This window comes from Rhineura floridana, chromosome 3 (assembly GCF_030035675.1).
Source record: "Rhineura floridana isolate rRhiFlo1 chromosome 3, rRhiFlo1.hap2, whole genome shotgun sequence".
Classification (NCBI taxonomy): Eukaryota; Metazoa; Chordata; class Lepidosauria; order Squamata; family Rhineuridae; genus Rhineura; species Rhineura floridana.
In genome coordinates, this window is record NC_084482.1 from 225,454,921 (window position 1) to 225,469,969 (window position 15,049).

At 46.5% G+C, this 15,049-nt stretch overlaps 1 protein-coding gene across 1 annotated transcript; it reads left to right on the forward strand.

Annotated features, from left to right (window-relative positions):
- Positions 1 to 1,238: 1,238 nt before the first annotated feature.
- On the forward strand, positions 1,239 to 9,688 carry LOC133381785 (zinc finger protein 850-like). The gene is made up of 2 exons (XM_061621246.1): positions 1,239 to 1,332; positions 6,321 to 9,688. Exon 2 carries the CDS (start codon positions 6,767 to 6,769, stop codon positions 8,999 to 9,001), a length of 2,235 nt encoding a protein of 744 aa, XP_061477230.1. The 5' UTR covers positions 1,239 to 1,332; positions 6,321 to 6,766; the 3' UTR covers positions 9,002 to 9,688.
- The last annotated feature ends 5,361 nt before the right edge of the window (positions 9,689 to 15,049 follow it).

The following is a 15,049-nucleotide window of genomic DNA, read 5'->3' on the forward strand; positions in this document are numbered from 1 at the left end:
CAAAGTCCTGATGAGAAAGGAACCCAATTTAACTCAGAGATATCACTTAATTTGCAGTCCTGCACAGACTTCACCTGTGAGTCCATTGAAGTCAGTGGGGCATCCTGAGCTGGCGTGCCATTTGCTGGGATTATCGACTTCCACTATGGGATGCCCAAGGGCCGCCAGACACCTGGAACTGTCCTTGATTTGATCTTCTTGGCATTGCCTTTCACTCTTTTTTACCAGTCCTTCCACCTGCATTCTGAACGGATGCACGTCCATTCTTGGCCTTCAAGCAGGTGCTGTGCACAATATGAGGAAAACATAGTTAAACTCTGCACTATGTGGAGAAGTGCTTTAATTTGTCTGTCCCGAATCTTCCGATATTCAGCTTCATTGGATGCCCGGGACGTCTAGTGTAATTATTAAGAATCTTTGGTAGGTATATATTGCAGCTGAGTGAAGAATAACTGGCCAGTTAAGGCTGGTAGTGGAAAAAACAGACAAAGGTAAGGTTTATTACTACGAAGAGGTAAAGTCATACATGATGAAGGGGCCATGCGGCCTGCGCTCAAGGAGCCGTTACTGAGAACAAAGGAAGAAAAGGGAGGCAGGGGAGGAGCAAAAGCTGCAAAAGCAACACTAGAGGAGGACTCAGCAGAGGGAAGAATAGATTGCCTTTCTGTCCCCTCTCCCTGGTTCAGGTCACTTGTAACATGTCTTGGTGCTTTACTCCAATTATGAGAGAGGGAGGAAAACTTCTTTGTCCGCCTACTTCATGCCTTGCATAATTTGTTAAACTTCTGTGGTGAAGTGCAGCTCAATTATCAAAGGGATGTTTTAAGGAAGCTCCGATTCAATTTCCCCTCTGCTGCAACCAATCCACCGGCAGGGGCGTTTGTTTTCCTTCAGGATCGGCCTTGAGAGTTTAGGGTTAGAAAGCAGAAAAAGAGGAGCCCGGGCAACCGCACACAGCCTCGTAGTAGCTCCTAGGAAGGACGGCGCTCCTCTGTCCCTGAGCCCGCGGAGACGACCAAGGGGCTCCTCCTCCGGCTCCGACACGTGCAGGAAGCAGTCCGGTCATGCTGAAGGTGTGCTCTACCGCCGTAGCTGTATGGTTCTCTGCCTTCGAAACGGAACCCGAAGTGTCGCTGGAACAGGTTCCGAAGGGCCATCAGCGCAGCTTAAAGAAAGGGAGGGAGGGAGAGAGAGGGAGGAAGAGGAGGGGGGTTTCTTCAGAGGCGGGAGATATTCCGAGGGGCGGAGTTCTGGCAGTTCTCCAGGAAGGGGAAACTCGCGTGGTCAGATTCCCGGGCAAAGGGGAAGCTGGTGCCTGGAGAGGACAAACAGGTAAGAGGGGTTAATTTGCCTCTTTTTGGGGGGAGGAAGAGCCCCCTCCCAAACGCCCCTCTGGGAATGCATGCACTCCGGCCGAGAGAGGGAGAAAAACTCGGTGCGGGGGCCGAACAGCTAGTTTTGCATTGCACAATCCTGTTTAAATCTCCCTCTCCCGTGGAGAGCAACTCCCTCCGGCCTCGTGATGGGGAGGAGGAAAAAGAGCTCCCCCAAGAAGGAAGAGATCCCCCTCACCAAGAATCGCCCCGCTGCTCTCCAACTGATTCCCCCCCCCGCTCAACTTGCAGGCTCCTCCCGCCCTCCCCTCTCTGAGTTCTGTCTAGTGGGGGGGGGAGACAAAGCAGCCTCCTTTGGGGGGGGTAAATGGCTGCAGGCAGAGGCTGGAGGGAATGAACCGCGAAAGCCCCCTTCTTCCCCGGAGGGGCTTCTCCGCTGACCTCCGGGCCATTCATTCATTTCCATGGTTACTTTCTGCCAATCCACCATGCGGTCCCCGGGGTGGGTTGCCGCCATCCCAGGCGGGCAGCGAGGCCTTCTCCTGTGCGCGGAGGAACAAGGCAGCGCTGGGCGCGGAGAGGCGCCTCCAGGCCGGGCTACTTCTGGCCCGGGAGTCGCGACGTGCGTGTGGGGCGAGCGGCGCCCTCCTCCCGGCTGACGGCCAGGCCGGGCTCCAGCCCGACGGAGAGGGGAGGAACTGCCCCCCCCGGAGAGCAGGCTAAGCCCCGGCTCCTGTAGGGAGGGGTCCTGGGGACACCCCGAGGTCCTTCACCGAGGCTCACGGAAAGGGGCACCCCAGATCGGCCACCGCTGCCCCCCTGAGAAGGCACGGCGCCACCTTGTGGGCGTCACAGGACGCTCCTCCGGCACTGTCTTGAATCCCAAACCAAGAATCCAGCTGTAGACCATGGAGAAGGCAGAAGTTCTCTGGGCCCTTTTCAGACATCTGGTCTGAGTCCCCCTTGTCAGGCCAGGAGGAGGAGAAATGCAGTGGGCTGTAGGTAAGGAGGCAGCACTTGGTGACATTTAGGGGGCCCTTGTTTAGAGGTTTTCTACTGCTCTGGCTGAGATTTTTATATATGTTAAAGTTGCTAAGTCACCCATATCTTCTCCCCAAATCTTCCCTCTCTCTCTTCCCCTCCCCCCAGCTTGGTGTCCTTTGAAGAGGTGACCAGGTGTCTGTCCAAGTAGGAGAGGGCTGTGCTGGATCTAGGTGAAAGGACTCTGTAGAAAGATGTCTTGCTGGGGATCTGTGGGAATGTGGCTTCTATGAGTAAGGTTTGAAGTCATGTTGTTCTCATTAGTTCCTGGGAAGGATGGAGCCAGAGAGGAAGGCTGTGGCCGGTAAGTCTGCCCTGCCCATCCTGAGCCTTCCTGTGTCACCGTCTTCTGGCCTGGCAAGGGCTGAAGGTACAAGAGCAGTTTCTCTCTATGCTGGGTCTTCTCATCCCGTTGCTGTGAGGGGAAGACTTCTGCCTTCTCCACTATACCAGTGAGCAGAAGACTTAATTTGATAGTACTGTGGTCACTGTTCCCAGTCGGTTTGACAACACTTTTGTCTCTCTCTCCCGGGAGCCACTTAATCCTGAGTCTGTCGTGATCACTGTGTCCCAAAATCCTTGAAACCCCCAAACCAACCTTGTAGTCACCAAATTCACCAGGGCTGGTAAATAATTAAAGCCAACCCTGTCAGGTAGGCCATGTTGCTACCACCCCTTTGTCTGCCAGTCTGGGCCAGCTTAACACCTTAAGTTAAAAGAACGTCATTGGGATTTCAAAGACACAAGAGCTAAAGACCAGACTGTGCTTCTTGCAGCCTGAGCAAAAAAGCTAAACAGTAGGAAATAACCCAAAGGCCAAGGTGCTGGTTTCACTCAACAAGGCTTACAAAAGAACACACACCAGTCAATATGAGGTCGCTTTATTAAAAATATAAGTGCATATAAGAGCAGCATGAAAAATCCTGAAACCCACAACACCCACAAGGCACAGGTAGAACTCTCTAATAAAGATCAAAGGGCGGTTGCAAATTGAAGCACGTGATGAAAATTAAGAAACTAACTTCCTAACATTAAGAAATGCAACCAGAGCTTAAAATAAGAAGAGGCCTGGCAGCAACAGCTGAAGGCCTAAAATCCAATCAGTCAATCAGGAGCTTCCTGGAAGATGGAATATTCCAGCGCCTTTTCCCGCCTTCTCATAGGTGCGCTCCCACAGCTAGCTAAGGCTAAGGACTTTGAGTGCATGCAGGTATCTTAATCCTGGCTCGTCTAGAAAGGGAAAAGATGTTACCCATAAGGCTGCATTCCAGTAGTAACATGTTACCCACAATTCTTCATGGCAAAGCCATGTTTTGAGGCCAAATGAACACATTTTCTTGACAAAGTCCACAGTGGCTGCCCCTATGGTCAGTTCCATGACTACCTGTTCTAGGGCACCGTTATTTAGCTTATGTAGAAATATCACCTCTTGATTGTGACAGCAACGCGCATGTAGCCAGTCAATGTGAGGTTAGTTGAAGTCGCCCATTGTTACATTTCCTTTTTCATATACTCTTTTCCCCTTCCTCCTCATCCCCTCCCCCATAGTCAGTTTCACCTATCGTAAGCATGATTACAGGGGAGTAAATCCCACTGAACTCAATAAGCATGCAAATCATCAGCCCATTCTCAGTAACTTGCACAGGATCCCATTTCTTACCTCATGGAATAAAAAGCAGACAAATTCACCAACCAGCAAAAAAAAATTGCAGTTTGAGAATGTACCCATAGCCAACAGATATTTCTATCAAACTTTAAAAAGCCGGGTAATTGGGCAGCTACAGTGAATGCACCAGGGGGAGCAGGAGGCCTGACCTCCTCTCTGAGATATTGTACTGCCCTACAAATTTGTAAAAATGCAAACACAATTTAGGTTGGTCTTTCACAGTCCAATCCACTTCCTGTGTAGCTTGGAAGAATTTGGTAACGTGCCTCTGAGCATACTGTGAGTGGTGGCAAGGGTTGTTTTGTTTTGTTTTGTTGCCAATTAGTGAATTAAGTATCTTGGACATGGGAGCATATTTAGTGTGCATCTGAGCATACTGAAAATGGACAATTAGGAATTCTGGTACAACTTATTTTTGTGAAAACTAAGTTACTCAACTAGTTGGAACCGATTAGCAATTTAAAACAGGCATATTTTGTGGCTATATTGTAAGTGCGATCTTATTGCTTGTAATTGATGTTAATCAATCCAAGGCCATGTCCTCGAGAGAAGATTGAGTTTTATGGCAGTAGACACAGCTGCATTAGGAAATGATGGGCCAGGAATGTGGATCTGGTGTCCATCACTTGTCATTCTAAGGAGGGTATCACAGAGAGACAAACGATGCCTTTTCTTCCCAGTGTAATAGGTTTAATTGGGCTACCTTGGGTTGAGGGAAATTACGGACACGATTGACATGAGTATCAGCTCTGGAGCCTGATCCATTCACCCTGAGCCCAGCCAAGACAAGTTGTGTAGAAGGGGAAATATTTGCCACAGAGGCAGATACTCACAACTATCCTGTCCCGGAATCTGCCTCTTTTGGGATTTCTGGCATGTTGGACTCGATGCCCTCGTTCACATACAGAGCAACAGGGCATCCTTCCTTCTCCTTCCTAGAGAGTTTATATCCAGAGATAAGTGTCCCACTGCTTCTTTCCATAGGATAAGGTTTTCATTACGCCCAATATATCAGTGCTGTCCTGTAAGACCAAGCACTTCAGTTCGCCCATCTTGGCTCCGGGTATTGTAGCATCAGCAGTTAGACACTTACATCTCAAGCCCTGGCCTGGGAGGTGGCTCCTTAGTCCCAAAAATGCATCTCGCCTGTAAGGACAGCGACTAAACTTTGTCTCCCTTTGCCTGTCCAGAATTTTGGATGATGGCACCTGCCTCTGATCCTGTTGGATTGATGAAGAGCTGGAAGTCCTGATGTTGACTGGCTGGAACTTCCTTGTTATGCTTTCATCGGGCCTTGAAAAGCTGGCTCTTTAACCAGGCTTGGGAAGGGGGTTAGGGTGGCAGAGGGCAGTTCCGTGGGGGTTTATTCAGTTTTTAAATTTTATACTGTTTGCTTTTTGAATTGTTTTTACATAGATTGTATTGTATTTTGTTGTACGTCACCCAGAGTGGCAGATTAACCTCTGCCAGATGGGCATCTAACAAATCTAATAAATAAATAAACTTCACCCTCTTTGAGGCTGATTATAAATCCCTCGATAAATAAATGCATGTTTGCGATGCAATCCTGGCAGACAGAGCTGTAGGCTTGAAAGGCACCAGCCTACCACAGCACTCATTCAGCTTATCCCAAGCACCAGTTCCTGTCACTACTTCACTGTTAAATGCCTGGCCTCAGAGCTGACTCCTCAATCCAAGAAACGCATCTCACTTTGGAGGACATTGCCTAAACTTTACCTCCCTTTCCTTTCCTGGAGCCTTGCATTATGACACTTGCCTTTGGCCTGCTCTCATCCCTCTTTCCTACTCCGGAACTTTTCCCTGCCTGCAACTTTTGGACCTCACTTTTGCATTTGGCCCTGTTGGGTCAATGGGCAGCTTCCCCCACATCCTGATTTTGCCCTTTGTTGATGTCTAAATCAGAGAGAATTGTTTCATTGCAGGACAGGTTATAAAGGGAACAGGTATTCCACCTGCCCTTCTTAGACTAGATTCAGAAGTTGCAGGCAAAATATAGACATGAATGGGTATGGTGGTGAGCAATTCCCTCCCAGTACATCACACCACCACAAACCTGTGTAGCACTGGTCTTGGGCCACGACTGCCTTTGTATCTCACCACCTACTCTTTGGGCCATTACCAAATTTCCTTTCCATCATATAACCTCCTGGATATTTGAATGTAGAGAAGCAGCTCATTGTATTTGATCCTTGATCCAATCCTTTGTCTCTGCCTTGAACTCCTAACAGGTTTTTCTTTTTCTTTGTTTGCCCAAACAGGTGAAGGGCAGGAGAAGAAGCATTATATGGATCCCTTTGTAGTGTCTTTGGAAACAAGAAAGCAGAAAGTGGGAAAAGAGACATCTGGGAATCAAAGGGAACTTAAAAGGCAGATGGTAAACCAAAGAAAGAAGAAATCTTGTACTTTGCAGGATGCTGTTATTGATGAACTCTTGATCCCATAGGAAGATCACAAAGGAAAGGAAAGTGTCCAGTGTGGAGAAACTATTAAAAAGTAAGCCAAAATAAAATTGGGGAACCTACAGGTGGGAGAAACCATATGAATACATGGAGTGTGGAAAGTGTTTCAGACTGTCACCACCTTACTTCACATAAAAGAACCCATATAGAACAGAAAGCATATGAGCGCATGGACTGTGGAAAGAGGTTCAGTGGGAGCTGTCACCGTACTTTGAATCAAAGAACCCACACAGAGGAGAAACAATATGAGTGCATGGAGTGTGGAAAAAGCTTCAGTCAGAAGGGCCACCTTACTCAACATAAAACTACTCATGCAGAGGAGAAATAAGCTTACTTTACATCAAAGAATCCACACATGCGAAAAACGGTATGAATGCATAGAGTGTGTGAAATGTTTCAGTCGGAGTGAACACCTTACTTCACATCACAGAACTCACACAGGGGAGAAGCCATATAAGTGTCTGGAGTGTGGAAAGTGTTTCAGCCATACTGGAAGTCTTACTTCACATCAAAGAACCCACACAGGAGAGAAACCATATAAATGTATGGAATGCGGGAAGACCTTTAGTGCAAGCTGCAAACTTAATTTACATCACAGAACCCACACAGGAGAGAAACCATATGTATGCATGGAGTGTGGAAAGAGTTTCATTGATAACGGAAGCCTTACTTTACATCAAAGAACCCACACAGGGCAGAAGTATGAATGTATGGAGTGTGGAAAAAGCTTCAGATATAGAGGAGGTTTAACTAAACATGAAAGAACCCACACCGAAGAAAAACCATATGAATGCATAGAGTGTGGAAAGAGCTTCAGCGATAGTGGAACACTTTCCTCCCATCAAAGAATCCACACAGGAGAGAAACCATATATATGCATAGAGTGTGGAAAAAGTTTCAGTCGGAGTGAACACCTTACTTCACATCACAGAACTCACACAGGGGAGAAGCCATATAAGTGTCTGGAGTGTGGAAAGAGTTTCAGTCAGAGTGGAACTCTTACTTCACATCAAAGAACCCACACAGGAGAGAAACCATATAAATGTATGGAATGTGGAAAGACCTTTAAAGGAAGCGGCAAACTTACTTTGCATCATAGAACCCACACAGGAGAGAAACCATATGTATGCATGGAGTGCGGAAAGAGTTTCATTGATAATGGAAGCCTTACTTTACATCAAAGAATCCACACAGGGGAGAAACCATATGAATGTATGGAATGTGGAAAAAACTTCAGAAGTAGAGGAGAGTTAACTAAACATGAAAGAACCCACACAGGGCAGAAGTATGAATGTATGGAGTGTGGAAAAAGCTTCAGATATAGAGGAGGTTTAACTAAACATGAAAGAACCCACACAGAAGAAAAACCATATGAATGCATAGAGTGTGGAAAGAGCTTCAGCGATAGTGGAACACTTTCCTCCCATCAAAGAATCCACACAGGAGAGAAACCATATATATGCATAGAGTGTGGAAAAAGTTTCAGTCGGAGCCAAAGCCTTACTTCACATCACAGAACCCACACAGGGGAGAAGCCATATAAGTGTCTGGAGTGTGGAAAGAGTTTCAGTCAGAGTGGAACTCTTACTTCACATCAAAGAACCCACACAGGAGAGAAACCATATAAATGTATGGAATGTGGAAAGACCTTTAAAGGAAGCGGCAAACTTACTTTGCATCATAGAACCCACACAGGAGAGAAACCATATGTATGCATGGAGTGTGGAAAGAGTTTCAGTGATAGTGGAAGCCTTACTTTACATCAAAGAATTCACACAGGGGAGAAGCCGTATAAATGTATGGAATGTGGAAAAAACTTCAGAAGTAGAGGAGAGTTAACTAAACATGAAAGAACCCACACAGGAGAGAAACCATACAAATGTTTAGAGTGTGGAAAGAGTTTTAGTGTGAAATCTAAACTTACTTTGCATCAACGAACCCACACAGGAGAGAAACCATATGAATGCATGCAATGTGGAAAGAGCTTCAGTGATAGTAGAAACCTTTCCTCCCATCAAAGAACCCACACAGGAGAAAAACCATATACATGCACAGAGTGTGGGAAAAGTTTCAGTTGGAGCCACAGCCTTACTTCACATCAAAGAACCCACACTGGAGAGAAGCCATATAAGTGTCTGGTGTGTGGAAAGAGTTTCAGTCGTAGTGAAAGTCTTACTTCACATCAAAGAACCCACACAGGAGAGAAGCCATATAAGTGTCTGGAGTGTGGAAAGAGTTTCAGTCATAGTGGAAGTTTTACTTCACATCAAAGAACCCACACAGGAGAGAAACCATATATATGCCTACAGTGTGGGGAAAGTTTCAGTTGGAGGCACCACCTTACTTCACATCAGAGAACCCACACAGGGGAGAAACCTTATAAGTGTCTGGAGTGTGGAAAGAGTTTCAGTCGTAGTGAAAGTCTTACTTTACATCAAAGAACCCATACAGGAGAGAAACCATATAAGTGTCTGGAGTAACATCTTACTACACACCAAAGAACCCACACAGGGAAGGAAACAAAAATGTATGAGGTGTGGAAAGAACTTTTGTCATAGCAAAAGCATTACTTTGTATCAGATGAAGTGGCTGCATGATGGCCCTACCTTCAGACTGTGTCCCTGGACATTATCCCTTCCCCTAGAAGCTGTTGACATGGACTCTAACATAAACAGTAAGCAAGGTTCATTACTGACTGGCCTGTTTTGCCTCTTTAATACGAAGAAGGGTATTCCTGTCTCATATTAGCTTATACTATTTGGGCAGATGCAAGTCACTAAACCTTGTGGCTAATGTTACTAGATTGCAACCTGCCCTGGGACCTGATGGTAAAGGAAAGGTATTATTATAGGCCCACTAGTCTTTTAGCCTGTGTAGACGCGGGGACAGAGTTGACTTCTGTGCTTGTTGCAGGGTTTGATCGTGTTCTCTGTTTCTCTGTTGAGTGGATCATCATTGCAGATAAGCTGTTGTTTCAAATTAGGGTGTTTGTCAACAAGGAGAAGCCTATCCCTGAAGCCCTGAGCAAAGGAGGTGGAATGTTAAGATGACAGTTACAAAAGGAGCACTACTTAACATCTTAACGTCTTAATATTCAATCGATTTAATGCATTTTACATTTAATATTTTAGTACTGGGTTTTGTAGTTGTTTATATGTTTAATTATGTTTAGGTATTTTTGGTATAATTTTTAAGTTTAATATATGTTTTTAAATTGTATATTGGATGTTATATGTTGTGAACCGCCCAGAGAGCTTCGGCTATGGGGCGGTATAGAAATATAATTAATAAATAATAAATAAATAAATACTGAGAAGCTGGCAATTTCCAGATTTTACTAAAACAAACTTTTAGAAGATGAGTTATACCTACATCTGAGCAAGAGTGTGGTTAGAGAGTTAGACTTGAAGTTGGGTGACCGGGGTTCAAATTTCTCTTCGGCCATGAAGCTCACTAGGTAACCTTAGGCCAGTTAGGTCAGCCTAACCTACCTCACAGGGTTGTTGTGAAGATACCATTGGGAGGGAGGGAGCCATGTCTGTATGCCACCTTGAGCAACTTTGCTTTGGAGTTGCTGTAGCTGTGAACCTTTCTTCTTTTTTAGTATGAATGCATTCTGAACTTTCAGGCAACTGGGAACTAGGAACCAACTTCAGCATGGTACTGCAGAGGGAATGGGGGCAGCAAACTCTATGCTATTTGCAGGCCGGCTTTGATTGCTTTTGGGATCCAAGCAACAAGTTCTTATTTCCTGCAACAAACCTAAAAGGACTATGAGCTTTTGTTGTTGTTGAACCCTGTTAATTGCTGGGGGGAGGGGAAGAAATTGTAATTCCTTTACTGCTGAGAAGCAATGGCAACCAGACTGTTACAGAGGATTAGTGTTACTTATCTGTTCTGATCACATATGAGAATTATTTCTTTTACTTCAATGTACATTTAAGTTTGATCTTTATGGTTTTGCCTTGTCGCTGCAACTATGGATGGGAATCCCATTCAGAAAAGACTGAACTGGCAATTCTCCTATTTAATGTAGAGATATTTGTGGGTTACATTTGCATCCTTTGCATTGCACAAGCCTTCTGCAAGTCACGCCCGGATCTCCTCTCCAGCGGATATTTGGAAGGGGCGGGGAAGGGTGACTCTGGCTGCAAAGATAAATGGCTGTGCACTGTACAGACTTCATACACGTGAGGAGTCCTTTCAGTGGTCGGAGGTTCTCTTTGCCCTATCTGGAGATGCTGGTGGGGATTGAACATGGACTGTGGGCCTTCCCAATAGAGAAACCCACCTTCAAAAATTAGGACACCTGCATCTCTTCAAAAAAACACACACCATGATACTAACACTAGACTACACTTTAGGGTTGTTGTACGCTACTGCTTCAAACCCCTCCCATCCCTCCAGCAAAATGAGTATAACAGCACTGGGCTATTTTGCAGGGCTTGTGTTAACTGACTCCCTGGCATTTTATTTTGTTTTAATTAAAAGCGCTTCTAAACCACTTAACGTTTAAAAAATCTCTTAAGAGGTGTACAGTATTTACAATAAGAAAACCATTGAAACAAAAATAAAAGCTGTAACCAATAAAACAACTGTATAAAGTATATAAAAGCAAATAAAACAGATTCAGGGGATTATGACCCTCAGTTACAGTTAAGCTAAATTCGGGGAGACCTGGATTGTTTTCTACAGGACACCAGAAGAAGCAGAACGTGCGTCTCCAGCAGGGGAGCCCAGCAGAAAAGGTTTAAAGTCAAACAATCCGCTTTCTTTTCTTTTTTTTAAAATGACAGTTTGTATACCACTTTATTGTCCAAACCTCTAAGCGATAGCATGAAATATACATTAAAATTATCTACAGATGTCAAAAGTTAAATACAAGGTAACTTCAAATCTGTCAAGATATAAATAAAACCACCCATTTAAAACTACATTATAAAATAAAATTGCTTATGAAAATACATGTCAGCATTGCATGGTTGGGTAAGCTTGCCCAAGCAAAACTGTTTTAGCAAGGCACCAGAAATAATCCTGCAAAGGTGCCTGCCTGACATCAAGGCGCAGAGTTCCAGAGTGTAGGCGCTGCCCTGCTGAAAAATGGATTCCTTATGACTGGAACAAAAATTATGTGGCCGTTACACAAGACGGGAACAGCGCTTGTACCTTTTGCCTCATATTTCATGTTCCACAAATGCTAGAAATTTACTCTTTCATTAAGATGAAAGCGGAGAATCTGGGGATTATGAATCCTCCCACGGACAGCCCATGTTTTCAGTGCAGAAGGAGATGGGGGGCTGGAGTGCTGTCTCCTGACTGATGCACATCACGATCAGAGGGGAGTGCTCTGAGGGATGTTGATGCAAATCACACTTTTCTTTCACCTGCTTGGGGACTCCTTTGCAAATTCAATCCATCCTGAGCAGGATGCCTCGAAGGGTTGGGGGTGGGGAGGCAACATCCCTTCCGCCAATCACTTTCTATTTTGTTCACCAATGTCACATGCTCATCCTCTACCCCCTTTGTTATATTTTTATGCCATGTGCGTTCTATTTAGTTTGTTTAGAGTTTTTACAATATTTTATCAGAACACAAAGTCACCCCCCTTTCCCACCCCACCCCCTTTCTTAGTTGTAGGGCCATGGGGGGCTGAGCAGTGGCATCACTAGGGTTGGGGTCACCCAGTGTGGTAACTCATGGTGTCACCCCCATGGACCTCCTCCCATACCAGACCATACAGAATCCTTAGTAATGTTTTTTGTACTAATGTTACTCGTAAATTGTAATATCCGTATATCACTGAATGTAATAGCACACACACACACACAGAGCCAGCTGTGGGATCGTCACACAAACAACCTAGAACATTTTCCCCCTTTCACAAGGACATGCAAAAGATTGAACCCAGGACCTTCTGCACGCAAAGCACATGCTCAGCCTACCACTGAGATATAGGGTAGAAAAGCACTCACTGTTCTGCTGGCCTGGGGATAATTCTGAGGGCCAGTGGGAGCCACAGATGTGATGGGAGGCAGGGAGAAGTGAGTGGGCAAAGAGTGCAGGTGCAATGCCAAGGTGCCGTCTCAGCAAAACTGATGCCAGCCCTAGTGGGTAAGCCCCATTCAACAGGGTGGGATTTACTTCTGAGTAAACATGCACAGGATTGCAAGGTGGAGGGAGCAGCAAATCCCCCCTCTCTGAACCCCAGCTTAGCCCTTCCCCACTTTAAAGTTGACAATGAGGACACTGAACTTGTCAAGGATTATCAATACCTTGGCACAGTCATTAACCAAAATGGAGAAAATAGTCAAGAAATTAGGCTAGGACTGGGGAGGGCAGCTATTGGAGAACTCACATGTGAATATGTATCACTGAACACTACAGTCAGGATCATTCAGACCATGGTATTCCCCATCTCTAAGTATGGATGTGAAAGTTGAACAGTGAAAAAAATGGATAAGAGAAAAATCAGCTTATTTGAAATGTGGTGTTGGAGAACTTTGCGCATACCATGGACTGCGAAAAAGACAAATAATTGGGTGTTAGAACAAATTAAACCAGAGCTATCACTAGAAGCTAAAATGATGAAACTGAGGTTCTCATACTTTGGACACATAAGAAGACATGCTTCACTAGAAAAGACAATAATGCTGGGAAAAACAAGGGAGTAGAAAAAGAGGAAGAACAAACAAGAGATGGATTGATTCCATAAAGGAAGTCGCAGACCTGAACTTACACGGTCTGAACAGGGCGGTTTACAACAGATGTTACTGGAGGTTGCTTATTCATAGGGTTGCCATAAGTCATAATCGACTTGAAGGCACATAAGAACAAAAACCTTGAAACGCAGGAAGCTGCTTTAGACTGAGGATCATTGGTTCATCTAGTTCAGTATTGTCTGCCCTGACTGGCAGCAGCTCTCCAAGATTCCAGGCATGGGCTCTTTCCCAGAAATGTCGGCGATCGAACCTGGGCCCTTCTGCATCCAAGGAGGTTCTCTTCTAATGAGCTTCGTTTCGTTCCCAAATGGTGAGCCCCCCTTCAAAAGATCCACCATCTGTCCGCTGCTGAAGTGTATCCAGGGGGTGGAAGGGGGTGAGCAGCCTCGATGTCAAAGCAGGGACAGAGAAAGGGTAGGCCTTGGCCTTGTTGGAGGCAGGTGTTCGTGGGGGCCATTACTGGCCCTGGGATCACAGCCCCCAAAAAGTCTGTTGCCAACCCCTCTCATACCATCAGAGGAGCCTGGCTGCTGGGTCAGGCCAAGAGCCCAGCATCATGCCCTCAGTGGCCAACCAGAGGCCCCACTGGGAAGCCTGAAAGCCTCAAGGGCAACAGCAACACTTACCCCCAAATGACATTCCCAGCAACTGGTATTCAGAGACATTTCCTGCCTCCGACAGCGGAGGGAGCAACAGAGCCATTATGGTCAGCAGCCATTGAGCCTCTAGAAACGTGTGCAACCCGCTTTGAAAGCCATCCAAGTTGGCGGGCATAGAATCGTAGAATAGTAGAGTTGGAAGGGGCCTATAAGGCCATCAAGTCCAACCCTCATTGGCATCCCAAAGTGCAGCCTCTGTTCCCACCCGCCCCATGCTTACTCTGCACCAGGACAGCCCCCCCACCAAAAAAATCTGGAGGTTGCAAGAAAACCAGGCAATGGAAGCAATGGAGTTTGGGCTCTGTTTTGCATGACATTGGATTGGAGTTGATTGCACGGAGAAGCCCTCAGGTTCTTAAAAAGGGTGGAGCCTAGGAGTTTATTCTCCCCCTCCTCCGTCCCTGCTTTCCCCGCCTTTTTTGCGAAGGAAACTGACCAGGCTGGAACAGGGAGGTGCAACGACCAACCAGAGACTCAGAAAAGCAGTGGAAGACATGCAGCCTTCCGGTCCTCATTCAGAGGCTGGAACTGGTTTCATTGCCGTCATACCTCTTTCATCCCCCCTCCTTGCGTTTCTTTGGACCGGCACCCTTCCGCATTGCTGCTCTCGTTTGGGAACCGGAAGTGTTTTGGAGTCTAAGCACTACCCTACCCCTTTGGTCCATTAACCATTAGAGTTCCGTTGACCTTTTCCTCCACCTGAGGAGCCGCTCGCTCTCACGCTCTCACATTCGTCACTCATTTGAGAGCAAATCTAGCTCGAGGGAGTGCGAAGGAGCCAGCCTGTGAGGCGGCAGGGCGGGCGCTGAGGGAAGAGGGCAGTCGCCGCGCTCGCTCCTGATCTCTGTCTCCCTCTCCTCCTTGGCCGCGCCTGCCGCTTCCCAGTGGTGCCGGCTGCACCGCCCTAGTGACGCCCCTGCCGAGAGGGGCGTTTGGAGGGGACTCTTCCTTCCCCCCCCACAAAACTGCCATTTCCTCCCCCCCCCTTTATCTCCTTGTCCTCTCCAGGCAGATTCCCCCTTCTGGAGAGCGAATTGGAGGTGCATCGCTGCACCCCTGGGAGTGTAGCGGGGACAACCCACGTCTGGTCCCTGTTCGAAGGGGGGAGACTCACAGAGCTACGGCTGTGGAGCAGTCCCGGCGAGGCCTG

Bases quoted from the DNA above. Each gene is read 5' to 3' on its own strand.
- LOC133381785 (XM_061621246.1), top strand. From the start codon at position 6,767: ATGAGTGCATGGAGTGTGGAAAAAGCTTCAGTCAGAAGGGCCACCTTA.